Genomic DNA, 21,453 nt, shown 5'->3' with positions numbered 1-21,453 from the left:
AACAAGTGAACAGAACGTTCGGGGAAAAAAAAAATATATATATATATTTATATTTATATATATATATATATATATATATATATATATATATATATATATATATATTTATATATATATATATATATATATATATATATATATATATATATATATATATATATATATATATATATATATATATATATATATATATATATATATATATATATACATATATAAGGGGGGGGGCATTAATAAAATGCGATATTGCATATTCATGCACCACAAGCCTTCATAAGTTCTGACCTTGTTAAATCAACCCTCTGTGGATTATGGAGGTTATGTTTAAACCCATATGTAACAAAAAGGGATCCCACCTCTCATGAAATAAAACATCTTTGCCATGTAAGACACAAGTTAAGTAGTCCAGTGGTACATATTCAAGTATTACCCTGTGCCATAAAGACTTTGTAGGAGTTTTGTTCGTTATCCAGTTCAGGAGAATACATTTTCTTGCACAAAATGTCAGGAACTTGGAAAGTGTTTTTTTATGTTTGTCCATATTAACCTCGTTGAATATCACAAGCAGCATATGCTTGGGGTTACAACCAATATTAACAGATAATATAATTTATTTTTTAAAAAACGGGTTTCCTCTACTTAATATGTTCATTTATCAACAAACTTTTTATCTGAATAAAAGGTAACACAATCAATGATATACATATATTTAAATATGTAGTTTTAAATGGTAAATATTTCAAATTGAATCTGGAATTGGCAAAAATCTGATAAAAATTGACTTTTTACTCAACAGTGACACCGATAGACATTTGAAAGCTGCTCTTAGATAGTCTAGTTGATGACACTGTAAATAGAGTTAAACTTCTAGTTCAATTTGACTTTATTTGTATAACATGTTTAAAAGAGCCACAAGAGTAACCAAAGAGATTTTTTACAGCATATAAAAAACCAAAGAAACAAAATGAGAAATATAGAAAGGACTAAATAAACACAAAAAGCAGGGAAAATAAAATGTCATCTTCGCAGTCATCTTCAGTGGTTTTTGTTTCTTTTGTTAGTCCAGAGAAGGTGCTACAGGTTGCCTATGAAGTGCTGGAAGGATTGGAGTTTATGAATAAGCATGGGATGGTGCATCGTGCTTTATCTCCTAACAATGTTCTCCTGGATCGTTCGGTATGTGGGAACCTGGGTTTATTTGCATAGCCCAGTGTTTTTGTTTTTATTTGTTTTGTTTTGTTTTTTTGTTTAGTTTTTTGCTTTGCTCTGTTTTGTTTTGTTTTTTGCTTTGTTTTTTGTTTAGTTTTTTGTGTTTTGTTTTTTGCTTTGTTTTTTGTTTAGTTTTTTTTGTTTTGTTTTTTGCTTTGTTTTTTGTTTAGTTTTTTGTGTTTTGTTTTTTGCTTTGTTTTGTTTTGTTTTGTTTTGTTGTTTGTTTTGAGTTTTAAATTAATTTTTAATGAACTTGTATCAAATTTAATTGTTGTAATTTATTTATTAATTGAATATATTTTAATTTAATATATATTAATTAGTGTTTATTATTAAATTTATTAAAATCACATTTAATTGTTGTAATTTGTATTTGTTAGTTTAATTAAATGTAATTCATTAGTGTTTGTTATTTAATTTGCTTTGATTTAACTTAAAAATCATATTTAATTGTTGTAATTTATATTTTATTAGTGTTAATTATTAAATTTATTTTTATTACTTAAAAATCATATTTAATTGTATTTTGTATTCAATTTTAATTTAATTTAATTCATTAGTATGTATTATTTTTTATTTTAAATTAACTTAAAAACATTTAAATGTTGGCATTTATATTTGTTAATTTACTTAAATTAAATTTTATTAGTGTTTATTATTTATTTTAATTATCTTAAAAATCATATTTAATTGTTGTCATTTGTATTTGTTAATTAAATTAAATAAATTTGTATTAGTGTTATTTATTGTAATTATCTTAAAAATCATATTTAATTGTTGTTATTCGTATATTTGTTTTGTTGAATTGAATTGAATTTAATAATCATCGATGTTTATTATTTTAGTTATTTTAATATTCGTTTTTTTGTTATTTTTTAATTTTTATTTATTTTTAATTTATAGTTTGTGTTTCTTTTGTTAATGTAATTATATTTTATTCTAATCTTTTTTGTTGTTGTCATTGCTGAAACATTTCATAATAAAATCCCTTACTATATTGTAAGATCTTTATAATAAATACACTGTTAATATATAAACTGGTTTATATAAACATCAAATCCAACAAATATTGACATGAAGTTTGTCAGAACGATCAGTTTCTTATTAACGTTTCCTTTCTTTCACAAACTCTACAGGATAAAGTGAAGCTGGCCAAATTCGGCCTGTATCATATGACCGACCACGGAGCAGATGTCGACTTCCCAATTGGGTACGTCATTCGCCCATAATCTTTTCCATTTGTTTGAAACGTATTCCTCAAAATAAAAACTAATGTGCTTTGGAGTCTATATAAGGGTTCTGATAACATCTCAGCATCATTAAAGTGGAGCACAAAGTCAGGGCGAGCTTTAAATCTTGTGTGCCGTCTCTTTAAGATGCACCGAACTGAACCATCAGCATTCATGAAGAGAGAGAAAAAAAAAGATCAATGGGTCACGCTGTTCTCTCATAATAAAGAAAGATGAACTAACATTAGATGTGCATCGCTTTGTTTTGATCAAAAGCAGATCCAGGATATCAAAGCGGCTTCATAAATAACATGGCGGAGTGGCACAACTAGGAGCCCTCATGTCTTGTAATATCCGGTTGTGATTTTTTTTTGTTTTGTGGGATGCGTCTTTTGTTATCTGTCATCACAAGGAGCACATCTGCACTCTGCAAAACCTTTCCAACACCCGTGTCTCTCTGTTTCCGTAGGTATCCATCTTACCTGCCTCCGGAGGTTATTGCTCAGGGCTGTTTCTATTCCAGCGAACCCTCCATCATTGAGGCCCCGCTTCCTTCAGGGCCCAAAACTGACGTCTGGTCTCTCGGGGTGCTTCTGTTTGAACTCTGTGTGGTATGAACTCAATGCAGCTCAACTAGAACTGAAGCAAACTTTTACATTAATGCTAATTATCTGTGTTTATGTGTTTTCAAACAAGATATTAATCATTTGTGTTGCATGTAGTGCACTTTGGTTACAAATGAAAACATGTTTGATCATTGCATTTACAGGGAATATACATTCAGGGGTTGGACAATGAAAATGAAACACTGGCCAATTTAGTGTTGGATGTTTCATGGCTAAATTTGCTTAACCTGGTAGCCAATCTTCATTAATTGCACATTCCAACAGTAAGAGCAGAGTGTAAAGGCTTAATTAGCAGAGGGGTGACATATCCAAGTTCAAAAGAGGACAAAAGTTGGTGCGCATCTGTGACCAAGACAGCAAGTCTTTGTGATGTATCAAGTGCTAAGGTATCCAGTAGAGGTACACTGGTCTTACGGTTCGGTTCGGTTACAATTATCATGCCATCGATTCTATTCAATTAGATATTTCGGTGCATCACAGTTAGTTGACGATGCTTTCCATACACAGTTTTAGATTTTCACAGCAATTCTTGTATTAAAATGTATAAATATATTTATATACTATTTGTAACACAATTTTGTCCTTTAATACAAACAGTCAGATATATAAACTGTACTTTTAAACAACATGAGCATTAATAGCCAATAAACACATATAAATATCCCGCTCGCTTGTCTAGCAAGTTCTTTCTTACACCCCTTTGATTGGTCATGTGCTCAACAGAATAGGCTGCGATTGGCTCTTACGCGCTAGCGCTCTTCATAGATGAGTGGCGCTGACAAACGGCACTGGCGATCACAGCGGATCCATGATAGACGCGGTGGAGAAAACTCTGCAGACACACGCTCGTGTCTGTATCCAGAAGTATCGCTGTAACAGCTAAGATGAAAAGAAAAGTCACGTCAGCAGGTCAAACGGGCCATAGTGAGAAAGGGAAATTGAGTTTACTTTTATTCTCTCAATCATAGTGAAATAGGGGCTTCTGCTGAAAGTGTCAGTGAAAGATTGTCCAGCAAACACACGCAGTGAAATTGTGCACAGTTTCTGTGTTTTTAAGTAGTTGGAGCGTTATAAATACTCGTGCTTGCCTCCCTCGCCATAGTAAGCAACGGCGACATAGTGCAGATGAGATAAATGACGTCAGTATATAATAACCTGTTATGATCTATCCCTGAACCGATACCGAATTGTCCGCATCTGCATCGCGGTGCACCGAAGAAACAATTCATTTTGACAACCCAAGTATCCAGGCTAATGTCAGCATAACACCAAGAAGGATGAACCACATCCATCTGGAGTAACTGTGTATGCAAGAGGATGCTGTCTGAAAGGGATGTCCGGGTGCTAACCCGGATTGTATCCAAAAAACATAAAACAGATTTGGTGGAAACATTTGGTGGAAGCAAGCTATGCTTCAACTCTCAACGCTCCTGTTTCCACCAAAACTGTTCGTCGGGAGCTCCAAAGGGGCAATATACATGGCCGGACTTCTATAGCCAAACCTTTGGTAACTCGTGCCAATGTCAGTTTCAATGGTGCCAGCAGTGAATATCTTGGGCTGTGGACAATGTGAAACGTGTAATGTTCTCTGATGAGTCCACCTTCACTGTCTCTACCACATCCGAGAGAGTTATGGTGTGGAGAAGCCCCAAAGAAGTGTAACACCCAGATGGTTGCATGCCCATAGTGAAGCAGGAACAGAAGCTATGTTTCCATCCACCAATTTTCGGTAAACCGGATGATGGAAACACCATGATGCGCATAAATTTTGAAAATGAGCATAAAAAATGTATGCGCATAACTAAGTAGGATAAACTTTTTATTCGATAAGAAAAGATGTGCATAAACTACGATGGAAACACTTGCCATACAAATACCAATATGCGCATTAAAAAAGGTCATGTGATTTCATTTTAAGACATCATGTGATTATGAAAATGTGCGTAAATGGACAAACCAGCAGGCTGAGCACACTGTAAACCATCTGAACTGTTGTTTTGGTCATTCTAAAACGCCTTACTGTTTAAGTATTAGTGTTATTATATTAATGACCTCCAGAATCAAGAGCGCCTGTGCTCCTCGTCTTACACCTTCAAACGCCACAGCGCGTTCACACAAAAGATTGACGCAGCTTCTCCTACCGCAGTAAATTCAGTTTTTACTGTTGATATCAGGCGCCAATTAATCAGGAAGTGACGATTTTGTTCGCTTTGACTCGTTGGATGGAAACACTGCTTTGTTCACACGTCTTTAATGCGATAATCCGGTTTTGCGCATAAAGTTCATTCGTATTTTTGGATAGAAACATAGCTACTGATGGTTTGGGATGTGAAATAGCATTCTCAAGGCCCAAAACTTGTGCTAGATGGGTGACTGCCCAGGACTACCAAACCATTCTGGAGGACCATGTGCATCCAATGGTTCAAAAATTGTATCCTGAAGACGGTGCGGTGTATCCAGATGATAATACAGAAATACACACAGCAAGACTGGTGACAGAGTGGTTTGATTTGATGCACAGTCACCAGAACCAAATATTATTGAGCCAGTTTGGGGTGTTTTAGAGGAGCAATCAGAAAACGCTTTCCCCCACCAACATCACATAGTGACTTGGCCACTATTCTAGATTATATAGACTATATAGACTATTCAAGATTATACAAGAAGAATGGCTCAAAATCCCTCTGGCCACTGAGCAGGGCTTGCATCTGTCATTCTCAAGACTTGATACTGTATTGGCCATGAAAGGAGGCCCTACATCATACTAATGAATTACTGTGGTCTAAAAGCAGGCATTTCAGTTTCATTGTCCCACCTCAGTAGTTTTCAAGATGGATGGGTGGATCAATATAAGTAATGATAGATGAAAGGAAAGATGAATGGACAGATGACTTTCATTTTTTGAAGACACTTCCAAGAAAACATGGATGGATGGAAAGGAAGATGTTGGGATTGATGGGTGGATTGCAAGAAAGATGAAAGGATGGGTAGATGAATATAAGGAAACTTGCAATTAAATTTGCGATAGGTAGATGGATGAAAAGATAGGTCAAAAGATGAATTAATGGACTGATAGATGGCTTTTCTAGATGGCTGGGGGATTAAAAGATGAAAAGATAGATGAAAGGAAAGATGCCTTCCTTTCTAATTGATTTTGGGATATATATAATACAGATGGAAAGAAACATGGATGGATGGAAAGGAAGATGGATGGATTGACGGGTGGATGGTAGACGGATGGAAAAGTAACTTAATTTTAATTCATGATGGATAGATTGATTAAAAAGATGGATATATAGAAGGAATGACGGATGGATAAAAGTAAAGATGGCTATGATTTATAATAGATAGATAGATGCAGAGTTTTTTTTTTGCTTGTTTAGTAAATTTTTCGATTTAACTTTGAGCCCACAATGATTCTGATTAGCTTTGTGTTGTCCAATAGGGAAGGCAGATTCTGCAGAACATAGACATTAGCGAGAGAATGAAGTTCATCATCACCTTAGGTATGTTCTCATGTACATTAAATTGTGACGACTTTTTCTGTCCATTTTCCAATTGTAATGCACTTTACCTCTGCAATATCTCTGATGTTTCCTCAACAGGGTGCATGGACGACATCATTACAGTTCTAGCCGAGGAACACGGCTGCATAGACACAATTAAGGTCAGTTTGTTCATCTTAGTGGACGGTTTTTCATCTTTTCTACTTTCCTTACAGAGATAAACAATTAAAGTCAGAATTATTAGTCGTTCTGAATTATTAGCCCCCCTGTATATTTCTTCCCCAATTTCTGTTTAACGGAATGAAGATTTTTTTTCAACACATTTCTAAACGTAATAGTTTTAATAACTACTGATTTCTTTTATCTTTGCCATGATGACAGTACACTACCTGACAAAAGTCTTGTCGCCTATCCAAATTTTAGAAACAACAAATAAAAAACTTGACTTCTAGTTGATCATTTGGTATTAGAAGTGGCTTATATGAAAGGCAAAGGCCTCTAGATTTTGCTTATGTTACCTAAATAAAATATGATCTTGCCTTGATTTTTAATTATTTAATTAGGACAGTAAGGTCTGACTTTGCTTACACAGAAGTCTCTGCAATTACTCAAATAACTTATTAATAAAGTCATCTGGAATGGCAAAGAAAGGGTTCTTGCAGGACTCCCAGAGATTATCAAGATTCTTTGATTTCATCTTCAATGCCTCCTCCTTCATCTTACCTCAGACATGCTCAATAATGTTCATATCTGATGACTGGGTTGGCCAATCCTGGAGCACCTTGACCTTCTTTGACTTTCAACGGAAAAATGTACCTTCTGCCACGTTTCCAAATGATCTACTAGGTTTTGTTATTATTATAGAAGTTTTTTTTTCAAGACTTTTGTCAGGAAGTGTACATAATATTTAACTAGATATTTTTCAAAATACTAGTATTCAGTGACATTTAAAGGCTTAAAGGTGCAATATGTAAGTTTGACACCCAGTGGTTTAATTGGGTATTGCATTTCTATATCAAAACAAACGCAAGCGCATGTTGCCAGGTTGAGGACAGAAGCAAGTGATATAAACCGTGTTCTAAATAAAAGCAACGGCACCCGATAGAAGTAATATTTTCCATATTAACCAGCACCTTGAATTGATAAATTAGAAACGACTATTATTTCTCACTGGTGAACATCAGAAAACTATGACAATCACCTCAGGTACACCTCATGTGCTTTATTCAGTGTTAAATGCTAATAATTTTACATGACATTTGTTGCCATATACTGAAACTAAACACATATAAGTGATTCAGCATGTACATTTAATGCTGTTAATGAGGGTTATTCTGTATTAAATATAGATTATAAACCTCACCATTTCTTGAGTGAGTGCATATTCTGTGCATCTGAATGGCTGTATTAAAATTTCTGTTGTGTTTTGTATGGTTAGTCACGCAGCGTGTTGTTAGGACACGCGTTTACAATGTAACCTGCTCACCTAATGTTTACATTTGTAATATTTATATCATTTGCTAATTAATAACCTCATGTGGAACTGAATCTTCGGAGTCTGCTACTATACACAGTATGTCGGATTTCGGTCACGGACACCTTTCTAAATGAATGAATGGAATGCGCGGTTTTCCACCAAGGCAACCTGCAGTGCTGAAATATAATTGGCTAAACTGTGGGCAGGTTAAAATTACCAAAACAAAGACAGCATTCTGGCACGGAAAACACATTTTCAAAACAGAATAACTGATTTTATCACTGTTATTCAGATAAACAAGTAGTCCTCCAGGTGCTCCAGTTTCCCCCACAGTCCAAAGACATGCAGTACAGGTGAATTGGGTAGGCTAAATTGTCCGTAGTGTATGTGTGTGTGAATGTGTGTATGTGTTTCCCAGTGATGGGTTGCGGCTGGAAGGGCATCCGCTGCGTAAAACAAATGATGAATGAGTTGGCGGTTCATTCCGCTGTGGCGACCCCGGATTAATAAAGGGACTAAGCCTAAAAGAAAATGAATGAATAATAAAACTGCTTTATTCAAGCTAAAATAAAACAAATAAGACTTTATCCAGAAGAAAAAATATAGGAAATACTGTGAAAAATGTCTTGCTCTGTCATTTGGGAAATATTTGAAAAAGAAACAAATATTCACAGGAGGGCTAATAATTTTGATTTGAACTGGATCTCGGTTTGATTGTGTGTCTTTTTTCCCCTAAACCTTTTACCACAGGACAGAAAAGTACACAATCAGCATCACAGTAACAACTGTTTTATCTCAGAGATTTCATCTCAAAGTGGTTTAGCTTTAAAATGTTTACTTGGAATTCTCTCAGATAAACTCTTCCTAGCCTGACGCCGAACACACACTAGTGGAACGGCTAATGTCTTCCAAATGTCCTCATAAAACCTGATTTTTCAATGGAGTTTAGAGCTGGAATGACAGATAGTGCTTATTTATCAGAGGTTGGCTGGGTTTGATGCTTGACTAATATTCTTGTCTCCGTCATTTTCCCAGGATCTGCCTGAAAATGTGCAGGCTTTATTGAGGAAATGCTTGACGTTTCTCCCTTCAAAAAGGTAACCTGTCCACATGCTTCAGCCTTTCTTTATTGAAAGAAACACTTTCATCTTCCAAAGCTTTTCATGTAGTCTGAAGGGTTGATAGTTACAATTTGACCTGTTTCTTTTTTTTAATGACGTCATACTTTTTTTAGCATGATTTGCTACACCCACTAAAATGTCTTTCGCTGTGACAATAGTTTAACAATCTTGCTTTTTGATTGCGTGTTAAAATAAAAATTACTGTATTAAATAAAATAGTTTTTTTATAAAGTTAAAATATAAAATGCTGTATTTAGGGATTTTTAAAAATAATAGAAATAAATATTCTTTAATAAGAATAGAAATAAATATTTATGCTTACAGTGGGGGAAATAAGTATTGAACATGTCACGTTTTTTCCTGGGAATAATATTTTTAAGCTGTTGACATGGAATTGAACCAGATTTTGGTAAAAACCCAAACAATACAAACATAAAAATAAAACAAAACAAAAACAGATCTGAAAAGTGAGTTCTGTGTAATAACAATGAATGACACAAGGAGAAAGCACTGAACTACTGAAATGTATTTAATACTCTATATAAAAGGCTTTTTTGGTGATGGCAGCTTAAAGATGCCTCTTAAATGGAGAATGAAGTCACATGAATTACCCAGGTGTGAGTTTATCACAGACTTCAACAGAGTGTAAAAATCTTGATGGTTCTGTAAGTCTCGTCTATCAAATCTGATCTTTATTTTGTATTTTTAATTGGATTCAAGTCAGGTGATTGGCTGGGCCATTCTACAGCTTGATTTTCTTTCTCTGAAAGCATTTAAGAGATTCCTTGGCTGTGTTTTGGATCATTGTCTTGCTGAAATGTCCACCCTGGTTTCATCTTCATCATCTGCTAATGTAGATGTTGCACTGAAGCAGCTAATATTCATTTACACTAAGGAAGGGCAGAGGGTTGCTGAAGAACTATTGAGAGATTTTAGCTGCTGTCTGGGCTTTCACTACCTTTCTACACCTCTTTTTCTTTATGTGTTCAATACTTTTTCCTGTGACATTTCATTTTATTACACATAACTTCATTTGTAAACTAATTCATTTAGTTTTCTTTGCATATATGGATTTCTTTGGTTGTTATCAACATCTGGTGGAAAGTCAACAGCACCTATAGAAATATGTTTTCTGAGAAAAATGGTGACGTGTTCGATACTTATTTTCCACGCTGTAGAAAACTCATATGTCAGCAATAAGTTGTTAAGAGCACACTATTATGACGTTTTTCATGCCTTTAAAACCTGTTTTAACACGTTTTTAATCAGAATTTTTTTATTCTTTGTTGTTTTTATTTCTGCATTTGTTTCTTTAGGCCTTGCCTTTATCAAATCGAAATATATTAAAAACATATATATTTCATATTTCATATATATATATATATATATATATATATATATATATATATATATATATATATATATGTATATATGTATATAAACAATATATTAAGTGTCTTAAATAAAAATCGAATATTAATTTAAAAAAGTGTTCCATGAAGACATTTTGTAAATTGTCTACTCTAAATATATGAAAATGTAAGTTTTGATTAGTACTATGCATTGCTAAGAACTTAATTTGGACGTCTGTCTGTCTGTCTGTCTGTCTGTCTGTCTGTCTGTCTGTCTTTATCTTTATATTTTTATGTATTTTTTTTACTGTCAGATTCCAGATTTATAATATATAACAATATAATTAAAAAAGTGTTCAATGAAGACATTTTGTAAATTGTCTACTCTAAATGTATGAAAATGTACATTTTGATTAGTACTATGCATTGCTAAGAACTTAATTTGGACATCTGTCTGTCTGTCTGTCTGTCTGTCTTTATCTTTATATTTTTATGTATTTTTTTATTGTCAGATTCCAGATTTATAATATATAACAATATAATTAAAAAAGTGTTCAATGAAGACATTTTATAAATTGTCTACTCTTAATACTGTATGTGAAAACTTATTTTTTGATTACTAATGTGCAGGTCTAAGAACTTAATTTGGACAACTTAAAAAGAAAATTTTGTTTATTGATTCATTTAAGCCCTCGGATTCCACATTTTTAAATATTTTTTTCTCAGCCAAATATTGTCTTATTCTAATGTCAAAAAATTGACACCTGTGACTTGTCTTGGTCCAGGCTCACATATTTTATATGTACTGGAGGTAATGCAGGTCAAATAAGTGTGCTATTTTGTTTTTGCATAAACACATCTGTTTGGTTGAATGACAACTTATTTTTTACAAAAGGTTTCTGAAACAGTCTCTTGCATTTAATGTGCTTTGTATGATACTAAATCCCTTTTAAAAATACTTTTTATGGTCCTTATTTTGGAGAATACATTTGATTTAGTAAAATTTGATTTTATAACTTCAAAAGCATTAAAACTAGTATGTTGTTTACAACCGTACTTGGAAAGGGCAAATGTAAATTATTAATAAATGTTAATTTCATTTTCTATTTGCACCAAATTTTGCACACGTCTTGAAAAAGGCTAATTTAAATACAGAAATACATTCCTAGTTTACATATTGCATTGCCATTTAGGATATCACATTTCACAATGAATATTCCTACTAATATGCTTCAGTAGAGAAGTGCTGTTTGTAATTTATTGTTTGATGGTTGGTTTGTATCTTGAATGACTAATTGTTTGATTTGGTCTAATTGGATTGCCATGTTTCTGGAATCAGTTTCCTTTGTGTTAATTATCAATAAATTCGAATAGACAGAGCAGAGCAACTGTATGGTTAATAATTAATAACACTTATTTGTGTTGTTGCTAATTGTTTCTGTCCTTCAGACCCACCCCTGCTGATCTTTTGAGAGACACAGTGTTTGAGGGCATTTCTTCTCAATATACCCCTTATCAGAGTCCTGTGCGTCTGTTCTCTGCCTCGCCGCGCTGTGCCCATCTACAGCTTCCTGACGACATCAGTGAACTCTGTAGAGGTGCGTTTCTTATGGAAAAGATAGAAAACAAAGTCTTTTCTCTATATGCATTGGACACTTAAACTCATTACTCTAGCACTTAAAGGTGCTGTATGTAAGTTTTTGACTTTCTAAAGCATAAAAATACCATAATATGTTTGAGATATTTAAGAAACATGCTAAGTGAGCATTCTTGTTTATCTGATAAACAATTCTAAAGTCAGATATTCTGCTTTGAAAATGCGCGTTACATGTTGGAACGGGTGTCTTTGTTTTGGATCTTTTAACCAGTCCAATGCCAGTTTAGCCAATTATATTTAAGCACCCCGGGTTGCCTTGGTGAAAAACAGCTTATTTTATTTATTCAGTCAGGAAGGCTCTCAACGCATGCGTCCGCGACCGAAATGTGACCTCCGGTGGACAGTATCAGACTCCAAAATGAGACGCAGATTCAGAGTTCCACATGAGGTGGTTATTAATTACCAAATATTATAAATATTACGAACGGTGAGCAAGTTAGATTGTAACCCCGTGTCCTAACAACACGCTACGTGAAAAGATTTGTGGTTGTGATCAGGGACACTGCTGGCCGCCTTGAGCCCTCTGACAAGTTGTTATTGAAGAGCAGGGGGGCGGGGATGGAGTTGGTATTGCGGCTGAAAGTGAAGAGAGGGGGGGTGGGGGTGTTGGAGTTGGTATCGCGGCTGAATGTTAAGAGCTGGGGGGTGGGGGGAGTTGGTATCGCGGCTGAATGTTAAGAGCGTGGGGAGTTGGTGTGGGCCCTTGATAATGTCTCTGGGGCCCCCCATAGAATCTTCATAAATCAATCTGGCAACCTGCACTTCGTGTGTTTTGAACCAGGAGTGCAATACCTAGTTCAACCACTGCGTGACAAACCTACATACTGCACCTTGAGCACCAGCAGTTCCTTTGTATAATTAGCACTTCTTGTGTGTATTGCCTCTTCTTGTTGAATTGTTGTATGCCTCCTTAATTGTAAGTCGCTTTGGAATCAAAATCGTCTGCTGAATAACTAAATCTAAATGTGAAAAGGTGGACAGAAAATGAAGAATTGAGAGCTAAAATGAATGTACATGACTTTGTTGCTCTTTTGTGCAGATAATGGAGAGAACTACCTGTCAGAGAGAGCCATAGATGAGGTTTATCACCTGTGGTGTCTGGCGGGAGGAGACCTGGAGAAAGAGCTCACCAATCAGGAGATCATCCAGTCTAAACCACCCATCTGCACACTTCCCAAGTACCCATGCATCTCTTATAACCACATGATGCCAGCTTTAGGACTGCTTCAGAGTGCAGAATCTGTTTCCGATTGTGTTAGCATTCAGCTAGCTCATCATCACTGTTGTATGTGTTTGCTGTAGGTTCATTTTGGAGGATGGCGAGTCGTTTGGTCAAGGCCGGGACAGAAGTTTCCTCCTGGATGACACAACTGTGACACTTTCTCTCTTTCAACTCAGAAATGTAAGGGTGTTTGACAGATACTCGAGTGTGCTATCAAATATAAAATACACACTTTAAAAAATGATATGACAAAAAGTAATTTTTCTTACTTGAATATGTTAATCAGGTTTCAACTGCATTTTTTAAAAGTTTTACAAGGTGCAGTATGTAAGTTTGACATCCAGTGGTTGAACTAGGTATTGCACTCCTGGATCAAAACAAACGCAAGTGCATGTTGGCAGATTTTTGGACAGGAGCGAGTTATTTAAACAGTGTTCTAAATAAAAGCAACGGCACTCGATAGAGGGAATATTTTCCATATTAAAAGGAGTTTTTGTCCTAACCAACAGCTCAATATATTAGATACGGCATCTATTTCTCACAGGTGAACATCAGAAAACTATGACAATCACCTCAGGTAAACCATGTTCTTTATTCAGTGTTAAATGCTAATAATGGGAGTCTGAATGGCATTTTACATGACATTTATTGCCATACTACTGAAAGCAGCAGCAGATAGTTCACCTCAGATCTTGAAAATAAAATAAACTGTTTGAAATTGAACTTTAGAGCTAAACACATGTGATTCAGCATGTGCATTTAATAACGTTAAAGAGGTTTAATATGTATTAAATAGATTATAAACCTTACCATTTTATGAGTGAGTGCATATTCTATGCTTCTGAATGGCTCTATTTAAAATAAAAAAAATTAAAACTTTGTCGTGTTTCGTCTGGTGCAAACAGCCAAATTGCTCATCACTGCGTATCTCGTTACGAAGCGTGTTGTTAGGACACGGGGATACAATGTAACCTGCTCACCTAACGTTTACGTTCGTAATATTTACATTATTTGCTAATTAATAACCACCTCATGTGGAACTGAATCATTTTGGGTCTGCTACTGTCCACCGGAGGTCGCATTTTGGTCACAGACGCATGCTTTGAGAGCCTTTCTGAATGAATGAATGAAATACGCTGTTTTCCACCAAGGCAACCCACAGTGCTGAAATATAATTGGCTAAACTGGCATTGGGCATGTTAAAATGATCAAAACAAAGCGTTCTGGCACGGAAAGCACATTTTCAAAGCAGAATATCTGACTTCAGCAGTGTTTTTCAAATAAACAAGAGTGTTCACGTAGCATGTTTCTTAAATATCTGCAAACATATTATGGTATTTTTATGCTTTAGAAGAGTCAAAACTTACATACAGCACCTTTAACTTAATATGTTTAGTCAGTTGATTTAAGTTGAGTTGAATTGAAAAGTTAATTTAATTCTAAAAAACTACAATTGAGGTAAAAAAAAATTTAAGGCAGCAACACTTTTACAGCAATACATTATTGAGTTAAAGTAACAGAGTTTGAGTCAAATAACAAAAAAAGTGACATGTTTTTAGACTAGTATGTTTACAGCGGTCAACTTTTTTTTTTAATTGTCCTAAAACAAGAAGGGGTGTTGTTTTATAGTTTCAGGACTTTGAAGAAAGTCAAGTTTTTTAATTCCTCTTTTTTTTTTAAATTTTGTGATAAATATTAAATATTTTGTAATACTATTATACAATAGTAATTGTAGTACTTCAATAAACTAATTATAAATGTAATGTATATAGGTAACACATGTGTTTGTGTGTATATTATATATTTATATAAGTTGTATAATAATAACATGTTTTTGATTCGTAATAGCTTATCAGATTTAGAGTATTAATAAAGGTGTTTTATTTTTTATTTTAAAATCAATACAGAAAATTGACTTTTGAATTCTTTTATTTGCATTTACTTCTATATGTTACTATATTGTTATTTATTCCTGTAATATACTATAATATACTATACTATACTAGTATTATGTACTTATATTTATCATATATGTATATATATATATATATATATATATATATATATATATATATATATATATATATATATATATATATATATATATATATATATATATATACATACATACAGTGTGACTGTATATAATATTATATAGTCACACTTTACAGTAAGTTTCCATTAGGTAATGTATTTACTAACATAAACTAAGTATGAACAATACTTGAACAGGTATTTATTAACCATAGTATATCAATATTTACTAATACAATATTATTAAAATATTAAAAAGTTGTGCTTATTAACATTAGTTAATGCCCCATGAGTTAACAACAACTAATAGTGAATAATATAATTTTTTTAGCTAACATTAAGAACGATGAAGAAACACTGTAATAAATGGATTGGTTGTTAATTGTTCTTATTAGAAAATACATGAACTAATTGAACTTTAATAGACATAAAATATATAAATAGTAGCATAATCTTAAGCAAGCAAACTCATATATTTTTGAACAAATCCCCCAAAACAACAGAATGTGAGTTTATTTATCATCCTGAAACGCTGCTAATGTCTGCTTCTAGAGGCTGAAGGATGTGGCGGGAGAGACGTACTATCCGTTATTGGAGGATGAGTAAGAAATCTTCCCTCGTTCATTAGGCTTGTCATCTTGTGTTAAGTTCTTGTGGTGTTTGACACCAGTCAGTGTCAGCCTGATGCTTCAGTAATGTCTGTTGTGTCCCGCAGGCAGTGCAGCCTGCCTCAGTCCAGCAGCAGTAATGAACTGTCTGCCACCGTCACACTGCCCCTCATTATTCGAGAGAGAGACACTGAGTACCAGCTCACACGCATCGTCCTCTTCCACAGACTGCTCAAGGTCCTACACACACACACACACACACACACACACACCTATGCATGCACACACATCTACACACATCACACGCACGCAAACCCAAGCACACTCACTCACACACACACTGCATACAAACACACGCACACAAACACACTCAGTCACCCACACACAGACACCACACAAAAACACACACACACACACACACACACAAACACGCATTCACACAAACACACTCAAAATCACATACAGACACACTCATGCATGCATGCACATACACACACATGCACACAAAAATACTCACACACGCACACACATACAATGCACGCACACATGCACACACATGTACACAAACACACACACACACACACACACACACACACCAAACAAACACAGACACACAGGAAGACACTCGAACACATGCACGCATACACAGACTCCACACTCACTCACACACTCCACACACAAAACCACACCCACGTACACACACACCACACAATCACGCGCGCACAAACACACGCACACACATGCACACACACCGTACAAACATGCATGCAGCACATGCCCACACACATGTACACAAACACTCAATCTCACACAATCACTCACACACATACATCCACGCACACAAACACACTCACGCACACACACACACACACCGTACAAACACGCATGCAGCACATGCCCACACACATGTACACAAACACTCAATCACACACACTCACTCACACATGCACACACACACACACACACACACACACACATGCACACAAACAAACTCACACATACACACACACACACCATACAAACACACATGCATGCACGCACACATATATACACATACACTCAGTCTCTCTCACACACACACACACACACACACACACCATACAAACACGCATAAACGTGCGCACACACGCACACATACACAAACAGACTTCAAAATCGCACACACCATACAAACACACATGCATACACGCACACACATATACACAAACACACTCAGTCACACACACACCATACAAACACGCATACACATACGCACACTCACACACATACACAAACAGACTTAAAAATCACACACACCATACAAACATTACATACATTATATTTTCATTGCTGCAACACAAGTAACAATGCATTCATATCATTTAAATAATCATTACTTTATTAAAATATAATTTAGAGAGAGAGAGAGAGAGAGAGAGAGAGTGAGGTGAATTATAAGATGGACATGTTTCTGACAGGTCTAATGATAACAGGTCTTTGTAAAAACGCCTCAAATGTTTGCATGTTTTTTTAGGCGTACCCTTACAAGAAGAACCAGATCTGGAAGGAGGCGAGGGTTGATATTCCTCCTCTTCTGAGGGGTCTTGCCTGGGCAGCTTTACTCGGAGTGGAGGTACAGTATGCACACAATCACTGCGTTTACACAATGGAATACAGTGCAGTTTTTCCAGACGTTTTCTGACCTCTTTTTAATAGGCAACTGATTTTCTTTTAGATCAGATGATGTTGATCCATTTTTCTGTCTAAAACGCATGCCTGGCATTTTCAGCTCATTAATAGACTATTGATTCCTGTGTTTGCATGATGTGTGCAATCAATCAAGTGCTGACAGAAATTCAATGCACATTTTGCTTTTAAGCAAACACCTTTTCTTTGCCTTTCAGTTTTTTTCTTGCACTAATGCATTTTCAATTTGAAAAAGTGCACAACTTTTGAGTTTTTAACCCATTTTTTTAATTTAACCCATTTTAATTTATTTAAACACAATTTAATCCTGGTGGTATGTTGTTTAAAATGGATTCTCCTATACTTTGGATCTATTTAATAACTGTATACACAACTTGTCTAGCTTTTTATATTTTCATTTTTTTCTTGTTTTTTTTTTATTGTACATTCAGAGTTGTATTTTTTTTAAAATAAATTAACAAACAAGTTAAATTCAAATAAAAATACAATTGCAACACAGAGAAAAAAAACTTACAGTATTGTATACATTTGCAATTAAAATAGTTACAATAATAATTCAAATAAATTAATACCTACATGACAATACAAATCAATAATCTGACATGTTAATAGTGATCTTCTACATACGTTTGGAGTCAAACAATATTAGTGATCACATTTAAACCTGTTTACACGCATTTCTTTATATAGATCAGTTAAAGGAGAGAGTCTTCATTTTTTCAATGTGATCATAGGTTGCCAAGTCTCAACATTTTTGGACATATCGCTTCATTCAATATTTCATTTTCACTAATTTCTAACTAGATCGCATATCCACATTGAAGCTTTGGGTGGGACTGCCGATTTCCACTCAAGTAATAATCTTCTCCCTGCTAATAAAGTAGCGAAGGCGATAATATTTTTCCTTTCATTTGTCCATGATATTTTGTGTTCAGGTACACCAGAAATAGCTTTTTCCACACATTAGGATTTAAATCTAGATATAAAGTATCATTTAATGTTTTAAATATTTGTGTCCAATAGTCACTCAACTTTTGACCTGCCCAGAACATATGGAAAAAATCTGCCTTGTCACTTTTACATCGATCACACACCTCATCAATATCAGGATTTATTTTTGAGAGTCTACACTTTGTGTAATAGGCCCGATGAATAATTTTAAAATTTTTTCTTGTTCTGTTTCAAAAATGGGTGACATTTAAAGGATTTTTATATTCCATAACCAGTACCATTACAATTCGTGTTTTATTTATAGTATATAGAGTGCAGTTTTGACTAACACCTCAAAAGTAAGTTATGTTGTCTAACAGTTGCAATATTTGTCAAACTGTAGTGAGTTTATTGATCTGCTGTCACTGTGTGTGGGCGGAGTAATACACAAGGCTGTACGGTTGTATATTATTATTCATTCATTCATTTTCTTTTTGGCTTAGTCCCTTTATTAATCTGGGGTCGCCACAGTGGAATGAACCGCCAACTTATCCAGCATATGTTTTACGGATGCCTCTCCAGCTGCAACCCATCAGTGGGAAACATCCATTCACACACATACACAGACAATTTAGCCTACCCAATTCACCTAAACCCCATGGAGCACTCGGAGGAAACCCATGCAAACACGGGGAGAACATGCATACTCAGAAATGCCAACTGACACAGCCGAGGCTCGAACCAGTGAGGCGATTGTGTTACCCACTGCGCCACTGTGATGCCCTATTTATTATTATATACTACATTATATTGCCACTTTATAATAAATTGCCTCAATTAATATGTACTTACATTTTAATTAACAATTTGTTACCATCCACATAAATATTAAATATTTAAATAAGTACACCCTTGACCCTTCTCTTACACCTTGACCCATTACCCATACCACCAAACCTGTCCTAACCTTACCCGTATCCCACCTTAGAAGCACCATAAATGTTATGTAATCCAATATGAACACAAGTACATGTAAGTTGTTAAGGCCACTTAATATGACCTAATATCTACAATAATGTGCTCTCACAGGGCGACATCCAATCCAAATATGACTCCATCGATAAGGACACGCCCATCCCCACTGACAGACAGGTGAGTAATGACCTATGAATCTCTTCTATGTGCTTATTTAATAGTCCTGCCACTGATTGAGTTTGATGATACGCTGAATAATTCATGGGCCTGCTGAATAATTCAGTTTGTTTGTCATCGCCTTGTTGAGATTTGACTGTCCACTGCTGAATATTTTAAACAGCGCTGAAGGAAACGTGTCACTCCTCCTGATCTAAGTTCATTGAGGGCTACTGGTTGAGTTTTTAATGGTTCATTCAGCCTCTGTTATGGTGTTTCCACACAGATTGAAGTGGATATTCCTCGCTGTCACCAATATGATGAGCTGCTGTCGTCGCCGCAGGGCCATGTCAAGTTTCGGCGGGTGCTGAAGGCTTGGGTTGTGTCTCATCCAGATCTGGTGTACTGGCAAGGTGATGGAGCTGGGTTTGGGTGATGTTTTGTGCATGCTTTACTCTTTCTGGCACTAGATGGCACCAAAGACTCAGTGTTTTTTCTGTGATTGGTTAAACGGGGGAATTCAGAGTTATGCATAAAACAGTATGCACAACAAAAACTAAATACATTGAACTCAAGCATTTACATGAAGTATTTTTTTCAGCATTTAAGATGTCTTAAGAGCTTTAGGATTACTCTGTATTGAAGTCAGGTAGACATAAAACATTTTTAGATCAGTGAAACAGAGTTTAGATAAATATTAGATATTACTAATATAAATTTATTAATAAATAATAAATAAATAATAAAAATTTAGATAGATATTACATAAATATTTGACTTATTTTGTTCATTTCTGATAATCCAGAGAAAGGCTGCATAATATATCGTTTCAGCATCGATGTAGCCATGTACATTAGTCACATCGCAGGATCTGTAATGTCAGATTGGGTTTACAATTAACCAGGAAACACCATTCAGAAACACCCACATTGATTTGTGGAGTCATTGCAAAGTTTTACTCTAATCTGTTAATATAAACGTGTTTTATTTGCGTGGGTTTTTAAGGCCTGTGAAGGTAAGATTTCAAGTTAATTTAAACCATTTGGCCAAAAGAAATGATAAAGTTTAACAAAGATAAATTGTGTGGAATTATTTAATACGATAAAGGCTATGCAGTGTTGTTTTAGATTTTATTATTGGATTTTTATACTGTTAAACTCCAACTGAAAATCATAAAGCATGTTTTTCGTACAGTTGAACTCAGAATTATTAGCCCCCCTGTTTATTTTTTCCCCCAATTTCTGTTTAACGGAGAGAAGATTTTGTCAACACATTTCTAAACATAGTAGTTTTGATAACTCATTTCTAATAACTGATTTATTTTATCTTTGCCATGATGACAGTAAATAATATTTACTAGATATTTTTCAAGATACTTCTATACAGCTTAAAGTGACATTTAAAGGCTTAACTAGGTTAATTAGGTTAACCAGGCAGGTTAGGGTAATTAGGCAAGTTATTGTAAAATTTTAGTTTGTTCTGTAGACTATCGAAAAATATATAGCTTAAAGAGGCTTATAATTTTTACCTTAAAATGTTTTTTAGCAAATTAAAAACTGCTTTTATTCTAGCCAAAATAAAGCAAATAAGAAAAAATATTATCAGACATACTGTGAAAATGTCCTTGCTCTGTTAAACATCATTTCGGAAATATTTAAAAAAGAA

At 34.6% G+C, this 21,453-nt stretch overlaps 1 protein-coding gene across 1 annotated transcript in view; it reads left to right on the top strand.

Moving 5' to 3' along the window:
- The window catches only part of tbck (TBC1 domain containing kinase), a 99,285-nt gene that overhangs the window by 13,197 nt on the left and 64,635 nt on the right, over positions 1-21,453 (top strand). Inside the window, exons 4-17 of the mRNA XM_056456576.1 lie at positions 1,062-1,176; positions 2,346-2,419; positions 2,908-3,049; positions 6,510-6,570; positions 6,670-6,731; positions 9,083-9,144; positions 11,970-12,118; positions 13,217-13,355; positions 13,480-13,579; positions 15,986-16,035; positions 16,149-16,278; positions 17,555-17,653; positions 19,747-19,809; positions 20,075-20,201. Coding sequence (XP_056312551.1) covers positions 1,062-1,176; positions 2,346-2,419; positions 2,908-3,049; positions 6,510-6,570; positions 6,670-6,731; positions 9,083-9,144; positions 11,970-12,118; positions 13,217-13,355; positions 13,480-13,579; positions 15,986-16,035; positions 16,149-16,278; positions 17,555-17,653; positions 19,747-19,809; positions 20,075-20,201 — 1,373 coding nt within the window. The remainder of the gene's footprint in view (positions 1-1,061; positions 1,177-2,345; positions 2,420-2,907; positions 3,050-6,509; positions 6,571-6,669; positions 6,732-9,082; positions 9,145-11,969; positions 12,119-13,216; positions 13,356-13,479; positions 13,580-15,985; positions 16,036-16,148; positions 16,279-17,554; positions 17,654-19,746; positions 19,810-20,074; positions 20,202-21,453) is intronic.

The sequence above is a fragment of the Danio aesculapii genome, chromosome 1 (genome assembly GCF_903798145.1).
Source record: "Danio aesculapii chromosome 1, fDanAes4.1, whole genome shotgun sequence".
Lineage (NCBI taxonomy): Eukaryota > Metazoa > Chordata > Actinopteri > Cypriniformes > Danionidae > Danio > Danio aesculapii.
Note: the sequence above shows the minus strand (reverse complement) of the source record. Positions and strands in the feature narration are given on the sequence as shown.